At 32.2% G+C, this 15,954-nt stretch overlaps 1 protein-coding gene across 2 annotated transcripts in view; it reads right to left on the bottom strand.

Moving 5' to 3' along the window:
- LOC130284846 (sulfotransferase 1 family member D1-like) overlaps positions 1–15,954 on the bottom strand; it is a 42,115-nt gene that overhangs the window by 21,280 nt on the left and 4,881 nt on the right. The window contains exon 2 of one of the 2 annotated variants that reach the window (XM_056535700.1): positions 2,397–2,540. The exons of the other annotated variant lie outside the window; for it this stretch is intronic. Coding sequence (XP_056391675.1) covers positions 2,397–2,403 — 7 coding nt within the window. The 5' untranslated portion in view covers positions 2,404–2,540. The remainder of the gene's footprint in view (positions 1–2,396; positions 2,541–15,954) is intronic. 2 annotated transcript variants of the gene reach the window in all.

Raw genomic sequence — 15,954 nt, 5'->3', positions numbered from 1 at the left:
ATTTTTGATTCGGACAATAGAATGCCAAGCCGGGAACGGAAGAAACATAAGAAGGAAAGACGGAGGGTTCTCAGTCTCTAGATGAGAAGAGTTCACACTGTCATGGCCGCCGTGTATGGGAGTGAAAGTTTCAACTTTGTGACTGATGGACTTTACTCTCAGCAGCAGATGCTAATGATTAACCTTAACCTCTTAGTGACCAGGCCAAATGAATCATCGCTATAGTCCAATAAAAAAGGTATTACAAGATACTGCAACATTTTTTGATTTGCATCTCTATATAATATATATATATATATATATATATATATATATATATCTAAAATGTATATATAAAATCTATATATAATAAAAATATATATTTATATATATATTATATATATATATTATATATTTATATATTTTTTATATATATATATATATGTAATATATATATTTATATATAGTTTTTTTTATATATGTGTATGTATATATATATATATATATATATATATATATATATATATATAGATGCAAATAAAAAAATGTTGCAGTATCTTGTAATAACCTTTTTTATTGGACTAACAGAATTTTGTAGAGAAGCTTTCAGGATTACTTTGGACTTGATAAAGGGAGGAATCCCAAAAACTTGTCTCTACAAAATTCTGTTAGTCCAATAAAAAAGGTTATTACAAGATACTGCAACATTTTTGATTTTCATCTATAAAAAAAAAAATATATATATATATATATATATATATATATAATAAAAAATATATATAAATATATATATTAGAGATGAGCGAACTTACAGTAAATTCGATTCGTCACGAACGTCTCGGCTCGGCAGTTGATGACTTTTCCTGCATAAATTAGTTCAGCTTTCCGGTGCTCCCGTGGGCTGGAAAAGGTGGATACAGTCCTAGGAAAGAGTCTCCTAAGACTGTATCCACCTTTTCCAGCCCACGGGAGCACCGGAAAGCTGAACTAATTTTTGCAGGATAAGTCATCAACTGCCGAGCCTAGAAGTTCGTGACGAATCGAATTTACTGTAAGTTCGCTCATCTCTAATATATATATATTTTTATATTTATATATATTTTTTATTATATGTATATATATATATATATATATATATCTATATCTATATATAATTTTTTTTTTTTTATCCTAGAATCAGAGGTTTCTCCGTTCATGCCGAAAGTCGCCCGTCTGCCATCTCCTTGGCTATGCATACAAAGGACAAGTCGCCTTATTGGCCGCCGAATAATCGCCTACGTGTTAAAGGGCTTATCCAGGAAAAAAAAACTCCAGAAAGCTCCAGAAAGTTAAGCAGATTTGTAAATTACTTCTATTAAAAAAATCTTAATCCTTTCAGTACTTATGACCCGATGAAGTTGAGTTGTTCTTTTCTGTCTAAGTGCTCTCTGATGACACGTGTCTCAGGAACCGCCCAGTTTAGAAGCAAATCCCCATAGCAAACCTCTTCTACTCTGTGCAGTTCCCGAGACAAGCAGAGATGTCAGCAGAGAGCACTGTTGCCAGACAGAAAACAACAACTCAACTTCAGCAGCTGATAATTATTGGAAGGATAAAGATTTTTTAATAGAAGTAATTTACAAATCTGTTTAACTTTCTGGAGCCAGTTGATATTATAATAAAAAATATTTATTTATTTTTTTTTTTTTTCCTGGAATACCTCTTTAATGCCCGCACAAAGATCCTGGCACATCTACTGTGCTCATACAAGAAAAACAAATGGGAGAGGATTGTATTATGGGATGTATAGATGCAGTATCAAGGCCATGCATATCCCATAGATGCATATTGGGAGAAAAAGTACCCGGTCGGTATAATTTGCATTGGGCAGCGTGAAACTTCGGCAGTTCCCCTCACTGCCATTATTGCAGATTTAGTGGAAACCGGGCACGAGGGGTTGGAAGGTTACAAGAGCCAGGAGTCCTGTCTCAAAAGGGACCTCATTATTATTTTACCTCTTGAGCCCCCCAAAAAACTGATGTTATGTGATGCAGCATTTCCCAACCAGTGTGCCTCCAGCTGTTGCAAAACTACAACTCCCAGCATGCCCGGACAGCCAACGGCTGTCCGGGCATGCTGGGAGTTGTAGTTTTGCAACAGCTGGAGGCACACTAGTTGGGAAACGCTGCATCACATATAATCATCAGGGTTTTTTTTGGCATGCTGGGAGTTGTAGCTTTGCAACAGCTGGAGGCACCCTGGTTGGGAAACGCTGAATCATATAACATCATCAGTTTTTTTTGGCATGCTGGGAATTGTAGTTTTGCAACAGCTGGAGGCACCCTGGTTGGGAAACGCTGCTGTACACAATGAGCGTGACCTAAAGATCCCATTGATTTAATAATACATTTATAATCTCATTTCTAACGTTCTCTTACCTTCCATCAGGCCGGTTCTTCAAGGGGAAGCACTAAGATCTCCGCTTCAGCTGCCTCAGGTTTCCTCTCCTTGTGTAGTGACTGATCCAGGGGCCACATATCTCAAATGTAAGAGGCAGGCGGGGTTTATACGGAGGCGATTATCTGTATTGGAAAGACATATTAACCCAACCGGTCGGTCAGGTCTGAGTCTTTCTGCATTATAACAGAGTGTGCCAAAGGTACCCAGGTTATACCAGCATATCACTATATACAGGAGATATATAACTTATACCAGCTGTGCATATATATTATATACAGTATATACCCAGGTTATACCAGCATAGTCCATATCCCTATATACAGGAGATATATAACTTATACCAGCTGTACATATATATTATATACAGTATATACCCAGGTTATACCAGCATGGTCCATATCACTATATACAGGAGATATATAACTTATACCAGCTGTACATATATACTATATACAGTATATACCAGGTTATACCAGCATGGTCCATATCACTATATACAGGAGATATATAACTTATACCAGCTGTGCATATATATTATATACAGTATATACCCAGGTTATACCAGCATAGTCCATATCCCTATATACAGGAGATATATAACTTATACCAGCTGTACATATATATTATATACAGTATATACCCAGGTTATACCAGCATGGTCCATATCACTATATACAGGAGATATATAACTTATACCAGCTGTGCATATATATTATATACAGTATATACCAGGTTATACCAGCATGGTCCATATCACTATATACAGGATATATATAACTTATACCAGCTGTACATATATATTATATACAGTATATACCAGGTTATACCAGCATGGTCCATATCACTATATAGAGGAGATATATAACTTATACCAGCTGTACATATATATTATATACAGTATATACCCAGGATATACCAGCATGGTCCATATCACTATACACAGGAGATATATAACTTATACCAGCTGTACATATATATTATACACAGTATATACCCAGGTTATACCAGCATGGTCCATATCACTATATACAGGAGATATATAACTTATACCAGCTGTACATATATATTATATACAGTATATACCAGGTTATACCAGCATGGTCCATATCACTATATACAGGACATATATAACTTATACCAGCTGTACATATATATTATACACAGTATATACCCAGGTTATACCAGCATGGTCCATATCACTATATACAGGAGATATATAACTTATACCAGCTGTACATATATATTATACACAGTATATACCCAGGTTATACCAGCATGGTCCATATCACTATATACAGGAGATATATAACTTATACCAGCTGTACATATATATTATACACAGTATATACCCAGGTTATACCAGCATGGTCCATATCACTATATACAGGAGATATATAACTTATACCAGCTGTATATATATATATTATATACAGTATATACCAGGTTATACCAGCATGGTCCATATCACTATACACAGGAGATATATAACTTATACCAGCTGTACATATATATTATACACAGTATATACCCAGGTTATACCAGCATGGTCCATATCACTATATACAGGAGATATATAACTTATACCAGCTGTACATATATATTATACACAGTATATACCCAGGTTATACCAGCATGGTCCATATCACTATATACAGGAGATATATAACTTATACCAGCTGTACATATATATTATATACAGTATATACCAGGTTATACCAGCATGGTCCATATCACTATATACAGGAGATATATAACTTATACCAGCTGTACATATATATTATATACAGTATATACCAGGTTATACCAGCATGGTCCATATCACTATATACAGGAGATATATAACTTATACCAGCTGTACATATATATTTATATACAGTATATACCAGGTTATACCAGCATGGTCCATATCACTATATACAGGAGATATATAACTTATACCAGCTGTACATATATAATTATATACAGTATATACCCAGGTTATACCAGCATGGTCCATATCACTATATACAGGAGATATATATAACTTATACCAGCTGTACATATATAATTATATACAGTATATACCAGGTTATACCAGCATGGTCCATATCCCTATATACAGGAGATATATAACTTATACCAGCTGTACATATATATTATATACAGTATATACCAGGTTATACCAGCATGGTCCATATCACTATATACAGGAGATATATAACTTATACCAGCTGTGCATATATATTATATACAGTATATACCCAGGTTATACCAGCATGGTCCATATCACTATATACAGGAGATATATAACTTATACCAGCTGTACATATATATTATATACAGTATATACCAGGTTATACCAGCATGGTCCATATCACTATATACAGGAGATATATAACTTATACCAGCTGTGCATATATATTATATACAGTATATACCCAGGTTATACCAGCATGGTCCATATCACTATATACAGGAAATATATAACTTATACCAGCTGTACATATATATTATATACAGTATATACCCAGGTTATACCAGCATGGTCCATATCACTATATACAGGAGATATATAACTTATACCAGCTGTACATATATATTATATACAGTATATACCAGGTTATACCAGCATGGTCCATATCACTATATACAGGAGATATATAACTTATACCAGCTGTACATATATAATTATATACAGTATATACCAGGTTATACCAGCATGGTCCATATCACTATATACAGGAGATATATAACTTATACCAGCTGTACATATATATTATATACAGTATATACCCAGGTTATACCAGTATGGTCCATATCACTATATACAGGAGATATATAACTTATACCAGCTGTACATATATATTATATACAGTATATACCCAGGTTATACCAGCATGGTCCATATCACTATATACAGGAGATATATAACTTATACCAGCTGTACATATATATTATATACAGTATATACCAGGTTATACCAGCATGGTCCATATCACTATATACAGGAGATATATAACTTATACCAGCTGTACATATATAATTATATACAGTATATACCAGGTTATACCAGCATGGTCCATATCACTATATACAGGGGATATATAACTTATACCAGCTGTGCATATATATTATATACAGTATATACCCAGGTTATACCAGCATGGTCCATATCACTATATACAGGAGATATATAACTTATACCAGCTGTACATATATATTATATACAGTATATACCAGGTTATACCAGCATGGTCCATGTCACTATATACAGGAGATATATAACTTATACCAGCTGTACATATATATTATATACAGTATATACCAGGTTATACCAGCATGATCCATATCACTATATACAGGATATATATAACTTATACCAGCTGTACATATATATTATATACAGTATATACCAGGTTATACCAGCATGGTCCATATCACTATATACAGGAGATATATAACTTATACCAGCTGTACATATATATTATATACAGTATATCCCCAGATTACACCTGCATGGTCCATATCACTATGTACAGGAGATATATAACTTATACCAGCTGTACATATATATTATATACAGTATATACCGAGGTTATACCAGCATGGTCCATATCACTATATACAGGGGATATATAACTTATACCAGCTGTGCATATATATTATATACAGTATATACCCAGGTTATACCAGCATGGTCCATATCACTATATACAGGAGATATATAACTTATACCAGCTGTACATATATATTTTATAGAGTATATCCCCAGGTTATACCAGTATGGTCCATATCACTATGTACAGGAGATATATAACTTATACCAGCATATCACTATATACAGGAGATATATAACTTATACCAGCATATCACTATATACAGGAGATATATAACTTATACCAGCATATCACTATATACAGGAGATATATAACTTATACCAGCATATCACTATATACAGGAGATATATAACTTATACCAGCATATCACTATATACAGGAGATATATAACTTATACCAGCATATCACTATATACAGGAGATATATAACTTATACCAGCTGTACATATATATTATACACAGTATATACCAGGTTATACCAGCATGGTCCATATCACTATATACAGGAGATATATAACTTATACCAGCTGTACATATATATTATACACAGTATATACCCAGGTTATACCAGCATGGTCCATATCACTATATACAGGAGATATATAACTTATACCAGCTGTACATATATATTATACACAGTATATACCAGGTTATACCAGCATGGTCCATATCACTATATACAGGAGATATATAACTTATACCAGCTGTACATATATATTATATACAGTATATACAGGTTATACCAGCATGGTCCATATCACTATATACAGGAGATATATAACTTATACCAGCTGTACTTATATATTATATACAGTATATACCAGGTTATACCAGCATGGTCCATATCACTATATACAGGAGATATATAACTTATACCAGCTGTACATATATATTATATACAGTATATACCAGGTTATACCAGCATGGTCCATATCACTATATACAGGAGATATATAACTTATACCAGCTGTACATATATATTATATACAGTATATACCAGGTTATACCAGCATGGTCCATATCACTATATACAGGACATATATAACTTATACCAGCTGTACATATATATTATATACAGTGTATACCAGCATGGTCCATATCACTATATACAGGAGATATATAACTTATACCAGCTGTACATATATATTATATACAGTATATACCCAGGTTATACCAGTATGGTCCATATCACTATATACAGGAGATATATAACTTATACCAGCATATCACTATATACAGGAGATATATAACTTATACCAGCATATCACTATATACAGGAGATATATAACTTATACCAGCTGTACATATATATTATATACAGTATATACCCAGGTTATACCAGCATGGTCCATATCACTATATACAGGAGATATATAACTTATACCAGCTGTACATATATATTATATACAGTATATACCAGGTTATACCAGCATGGTCCATATCACTATATACAGGAGATATATAACTTATACCAGCTGTACATATATATTATATACAGTATATACCAGGTTATACCAGCATGGTCTATATCACTATATACAGGAGATATATAACTTATACCAGCTGTACATACATATTATATACAGTATATACCCAGCATGGTCCATATCACTATATACAGGAGATATATAACTTATACCAGCTGTACATATATAATTATATACAGTATATACCAGGTTATACCAGCATGGTCTATATCACTATATACAGGAGATATATAACTTATACCAGCTGTGCATATATATTATATACAGTATATACCAGGTTATACCAGCATGGTCCATATCACTATATACAGGAGATATATAACTTATACCAGCTGTACATATATATTATACACAGTATATACCAGGTTATACCAGCATGGTCCATATCACTATATACAGGAGATATATAACTTATACCAGCTGTACATATATATTATATACAGTATATACCAGGTTATACCAGCATGGTCCATATCACTATATACAGGAGATATATAACTTATACCAGCTGTACATATATATTATATACAGTATATACCAGGTTATACCAGCATGGTCTATATCACTATATACAGGAGATATATAACTTATACCAGCTGTACATATATATTATATACAGTATATACCAGGTTATACCAGCATGGTCCATATCACTATATACAGGAGATATATAACTTATACCAGCTGTACATATATATTATACACAGTATATACCAGGTTATACCAGCATGGTCCATATCACCATATACAGGAGATATATAACTTATACCAGCTGTACATATATAATTATATACAGTATATACCAGGTTATACCAGCATGGTCCATATCACTATATACAGGAGATATATAACTTATACCAGCTGTACATATATATTATATACAGTATATACCCAGGTTATACCAGCATGGTCCATATCACTATATACAGGAGATATATAACTTATACCAGCTGTACATATATATTATATACAGTATATACCCAGGTTATACCAGCATGGTCCATATCACTATATACAGGAGATATATAACTTATACCAGCTGTACATATATATTATATACAGTATATACCAGGTTATACCAGCATGGTCCATATCACTATATACAGGAGATATATAACTTATACCAGCTGTACATATATATTATATACAGTATATACCAGGTTATACCAGCATGGTCCATATCACTATATACAGGAGATATATAACTTATACCAGCTGTACATATATATTATATACAGTATATACCAGGTTATACCAGCATGGTCCATATCACTATATACAGGATATATATATAACTTATACCAGCTGTACATATATATTATATACAGTATATACCAGGTTATACCAGCATGGTCCATATCACTATATACAGGAGATATATAACTTATACCAGCTGTGCATATATATTATATACAGTATATACCCAGGTTATACCAGCATGGTCCATATCACTATATACAGGAGATATATAACTTATACCAGCTGTACATATATATTATATAGAGTATATCCCCAGGTTATACCAGTATGGTCCATATCAGGAGATATATAACTTACAGGAGATATATATAACTTACAGGAGATATATAACTTATACCAGCATATCACTATATACAGGAGATATATAACTTATACCAGCATATCACTATATACAGGAGATATATAACTTATACCAGCATATCACTATATACAGGAGATATATAACTTATACCAGCATATCACTATATACAGGAGATATATAACTTATACCAGCATATCACTATATACAGGAGATATATAACTTATACCAGCATATCACTATATACAGGAGATATATAACTTATACCAGCTGTACATATATATTATACACAGTATATACCAGGTTATACCAGCATGGTCCATATCACTATATACAGGAGATATATAACTTATACCAGCTGTACATATATATTATACACAGTATATACCCAGGTTATACCAGCATGGTCCATATCACTATATACAGGAGATATATAACTTATACCAGCTGTACATATATATTATACACAGTATATACCAGGTTATACCAGCATGGTCCATATCACTATATACAGGAGATATATAACTTATACCAGCTGTACATATATATTATATACAGTATATACAGGTTATACCAGCATGGTCCATATCACTATATACAGGAGATATATAACTTATACCAGCTGTACTTATATATTATATACAGTATATACCAGGTTATACCAGCATGGTCCATATCACTATATACAGGAGATATATAACTTATACCAGCTGTACATATATATTATATACAGTATATACCAGGTTATACCAGCATGGTCCATATCACTATATACAGGAGATATATAACTTATACCAGCTGTACATATATATTATATACAGTATATACCAGGTTATACCAGCATGGTCCATATCACTATATACAGGACATATATAACTTATACCAGCTGTACATATATATTATATACAGTGTATACCAGCATGGTCCATATCACTATATACAGGAGATATATAACTTATACCAGCATATCACTATATACAGGAGATATATAACTTATACCAGCTGTACATATATATTATATACAGTATATACCCAGGTTATACCAGTATGGTCCATATCACTATATACAGGAGATATATAACTTATACCAGCATATCACTATATACAGGAGATATATAACTTATACCAGCATATCACTATATACAGGAGATATATAACTTATACCAGCTGTACATATATATTATATACAGTATATACCCAGGTTATACCAGCATGGTCCATATCACTATATACAGGAGATATATAACTTATACCAGCTGTACATATATATTATATACAGTATATACCAGGTTATACCAGCATGGTCCATATCACTATATACAGGAGATATATAACTTATACCAGCTGTACATATATATTATATACAGTATATACCAGGTTATACCAGCATGGTCTATATCACTATATACAGGAGATATATAACTTATACCAGCTGTACATACATATTATATACAGTATATACCCAGCATGGTCCATATCACTATATACAGGAGATATATAACTTATACCAGCTGTACATATATAATTATATACAGTATATACCAGGTTATACCAGCATGGTCTATATCACTATATACAGGAGATATATAACTTATACCAGCTGTGCATATATATTATATACAGTATATACCAGGTTATACCAGCATGGTCCATATCACTATATACAGGAGATATATAACTTATACCAGCTGTACATATATATTATACACAGTATATACCAGGTTATACCAGCATGGTCCATATCACTATATACAGGAGATATATAACTTATACCAGCTGTACATATATATTATATACAGTATATACCAGGTTATACCAGCATGGTCCATATCACTATATACAGGAGATATATAACTTATACCAGCTGTACATATATATTATATACAGTATATACCAGGTTATACCAGCATGGTCTATATCACTATATACAGGAGATATATAACTTATACCAGCTGTACATATATATTATATACAGTATATACCAGGTTATACCAGCATGGTCCATATCACTATATACAGGAGATATATAACTTATACCAGCTGTACATATATATTATACACAGTATATACCAGGTTATACCAGCATGGTCCATATCACCATATACAGGAGATATATAACTTATACCAGCTGTACATATATAATTATATACAGTATATACCAGGTTATACCAGCATGGTCCATATCACTATATACAGGAGATATATAACTTATACCAGCTGTACATATATATTATATACAGTATATACCCAGGTTATACCAGCATGGTCCATATCACTATATACAGGAGATATATAACTTATACCAGCTGTACATATATATTATATACAGTATATACCCAGGTTATACCAGCATGGTCCATATCACTATATACAGGAGATATATAACTTATACCAGCTGTACATATATATTATATACAGTATATACCAGGTTATACCAGCATGGTCCATATCACTATATACAGGAGATATATAACTTATACCAGCTGTACATATATATTATATACAGTATATACCAGGTTATACCAGCATGGTCCATATCACTATATACAGGAGATATATAACTTATACCAGCTGTACATATATATTATATACAGTATATACCAGGTTATACCAGCATGGTCCATATCACTATATACAGGATATATATATAACTTATACCAGCTGTACATATATATTATATACAGTATATACCAGGTTATACCAGCATGGTCCATATCACTATATACAGGAGATATATAACTTATACCAGCTGTACATATATATTATATACAGTATATACCCAGGTTATACCAGCATGGTCCATATCACTATATACAGGAGATATATAACTTATACCAGCTGTACATGTATATTATATACAGTATATACCCAGGTTATACCAGCATGGTCCATATCACTATATACAGGTGATATATAACTTATACCAGCTGTACATATATATTATATACAGTATATACCCAGGTTATACCAGTATGGTCCATATCACTATATACAGGAGATATATAACTTATGCCAGCTGTACATATATATTATATACAGTATATACCCAGGTTATACCAGTATGGTCCATATCACTATATACAGGAGATATATAACTTATACCAGCTGTACATATATATTATATACAGTATATACCAGGTTATACCAGCATGGTCCATATCACTATATACAGGAGATATATAACTTATACCAGCTGTACATATATATTATATACAGTATATACCAGGTTATACCAGCATGGTCCATATCACTATATACAGGAGATATATAACTTATACCAGCTGTACATATATATTATATACAGTATATACCAGGTTATACCAGCATGGTCCATATCACTATATACAGGAGATATATAACTTATACCAGCTGTACATATATATTATATACAGTATATACCAGGTTATACCAGTATGGTCCATATCACTATATACAGGAGATATATAACTTATACCAGCTGTACATATATATTATATACAGTATATACCAGGTTATACCAGCATGGTCCATATCACTATATACAGGAGATATATAACTTATACCAGCTGTACATATATATTATATACAGTATATACCAGGTTATACCAGCATGGTCCATGTCACTATATACAGGAGATATATAACTTATACCAGCTGTACATATATATTATATACAGTATATACCAGGTTATATCAACATGGTCCATATCACTATATACAGGAGATAAATAACTTATACCAGCTGTACATATATATTATATACAGTATATACCAGGTTATACCAGCATGGTCCATATCACTATATACAGGAGATATATAACTTATACCAGCTGGACATATATATTATATACAGTATATACCAGGTTATATCAGCATGGTCCATATAACTATATACGGGAGATATATAAGTTAGACCAGCTGCACATATATAATTATACACAGTATATACCAGGTTATACCAGCATGGTCCATATCACTATATACAGGAGATATATAACTTATACCAGCTGTACATATATATTATATACAGTATATACCAGGTTATACCAGCATGGTCCATATCACTATATACAGGAGATATATAACTTATACCAGCTGTATATATATATTATATACAGTATATACCAGGTTATACCAGCATGGTCCATATCACTATATACAGGAGATATACAACTTATACCAGCTGTACATATATATTATATACAGTATATACCCAGGTTATACCTGCATGATCCATATCACTATATACAGGAGATATATAACTTATACCAGCTGTACATATATATTATACAGTATATACCAGGTTATACCAGCATGGTCCATATCACTATATACAGGAGATATATAACTTATACCAGCTGTACATATATAATTATATACAATATATACCAGGTTATACCAGCATGGTCCATATCACTATATACAGGAGATATATAACTTATACCAGCTGTACATATATATTATATACAGTATATACCAGGTTATACCAGCATGGTCCATATCACTATATACAGTAGATATATAACTTATACCAGCTGTACATATATAATTATATACAGTATATATCCAGGTTATACCAGCATGGTCCATATCACTATATACAGGAGATATATAACTTATACCAGCTGTACATATATATTATATACAGTATATACCCAGGTTATACCAGCATGGTCCATATCACTATATACAGGAGATATATAACTTATACCAGCTGTACATATATTATATACAGTATATATCAGGTTATACCAGCATGGTCTATATCACTATATGCAGGAGATATATAACTTATACCAGCTGTACATATATATTATATACAGTATATACCAGGTTATACCAGCATGGTCCATATCACTATATACAGGAGATATATAACTTATACCAGCTGTACATATATAATTATATACAGTATATAACCAGGTTATACCAGCATGGTCCATATCACTATATATGGGAGATATATAACTTATACCAGCTGTGCACATATATTATATACAGTATATAACAGGTTATACCAGCATGGTCCATATCACTATATATATAAGAGATATATGACTTATACCAGCTGTACATATATAATTATCTACAGTATATACCCAGGTTATACCAGCATGGTCCATATCACTATATATATAAGAGATATATAACTTATACCAGCTGTACATATATATTATATACAGTATATACCAGGTTATACCAGCATGGTCCATATCACTATATACAGGAGATATATAACTTATACCAGCTGTACATATATAATTATATACAGTATATACCCAGGTTATACCAGCATGGTCCATATCACTATATACAGGAGATATATAACTTATACCAGCTGTACATATATATTATATACAGTATATACCCAGGTTATACCAGCATGGTCCATATCCCTATATACAGGAGATATATAACTTATACCAGCTGTACATATATATTATATACAGTATATACCCAGGTTATACCAGCATGGTCCATATCACTATATACAGGAGATATATAACTTATACCAGCTGTACATATATATTATATACAGTATATACCCAGGTTATACCAGCATGGTCTATATCACTATATACAGGAGATATATAACTTATACCAGCTGTACATATATATTATATACAGTATATACCCAGGTTATACCAGCATGGTCCATATCACTATATACAGTATATATAACTTATACCAGCTGTACATATATAATTATATACAGTATATACCCAGGTTATACCAGCATGGTCCATATCACTATATACAGGAAATATATAACTTATACCAGCTGTACATATATATTATATACAGTATATACCCAGGTTATATCAGCATGGTCCATATCACTATATACAGGAGATATATAACTTATACCAGCTGTACATATATATTATATACAGTATATACCAGGTTATACCAGCATGGTCTATATCACTATATACAGGAGATATATAACTTATACCAGCTGTACATATATATTATATATAGTATATACCAGGTTATATCAGCATGGTCCTTATCACTATATACAGGAGATATATAACTTATACCAGCTGTACATATATATTATATACAGTATATACCAGGTTATACCAGCATGGTCCATATCACTATATACAGGAGATATATAACTTATACCAGCTGTACATATATATTATATACAGTATATACCCAGGATATATCAGCATGGTCCATATCACTATATACAGGAGATATATAACTTATACCAGCTGTACATATATATATATTATATACCAGGTTATACCAGCAGGGTCCATATCACTATATACAGGAGATATATAACTTATACCAGCTGTACATATATATTATATACAGTATATACCAGGTTATACCAGCATGGTCCATATCACTATATACAGGAGATATATAACTTATACCAGCTGTACATATATATTATATACAGTATATACCAGGTTATACCAGCATGGACCATATAACTATATACAAGAAGGTGCCAACATTATTCGGTTTTGCACAATGCCCCTGTCACCTTACACAACACACAAATAAAGGTAAAGGTCTCTTTCGGACACTATACTGTAATCATATTTCTTATGACTTGTGTGGCAGATGTGTAATGTTGTGTTATTACTAAGAAGGTGAAGAGTCAGGTAGAAGAATTGTGCAACGTAGATTTTCCCAATCCCCTGAAGCTTGGAGGAGGGACCCAGGAACCTTGTGGGGCCTTTTGCTTGTGTGTTGTGCCTTGTTTTCACATTACTATACCAAAATTGTCTCAAAGTCCTCTTTTGGCTCAAAATAAGGGGCCACCATATTCACTGAACGTCTTCCCATACATTTACATGGGGACAGTGGGGAGGAGCTGGCTTAGTGCCAATGTCCCCTCTACCGTAAGGAGATATGTTATTTGGGTCTCCTGCTGCCACTCAAACTCAAAATGA

The sequence above is a fragment of the Hyla sarda genome, chromosome 8 (genome assembly GCF_029499605.1).
Source record: "Hyla sarda isolate aHylSar1 chromosome 8, aHylSar1.hap1, whole genome shotgun sequence".
In the NCBI taxonomy this organism is placed as follows: Eukaryota; Metazoa; Chordata; class Amphibia; order Anura; family Hylidae; genus Hyla; species Hyla sarda.
This window is presented reverse-complemented; position numbering and strand designations above follow the sequence as displayed.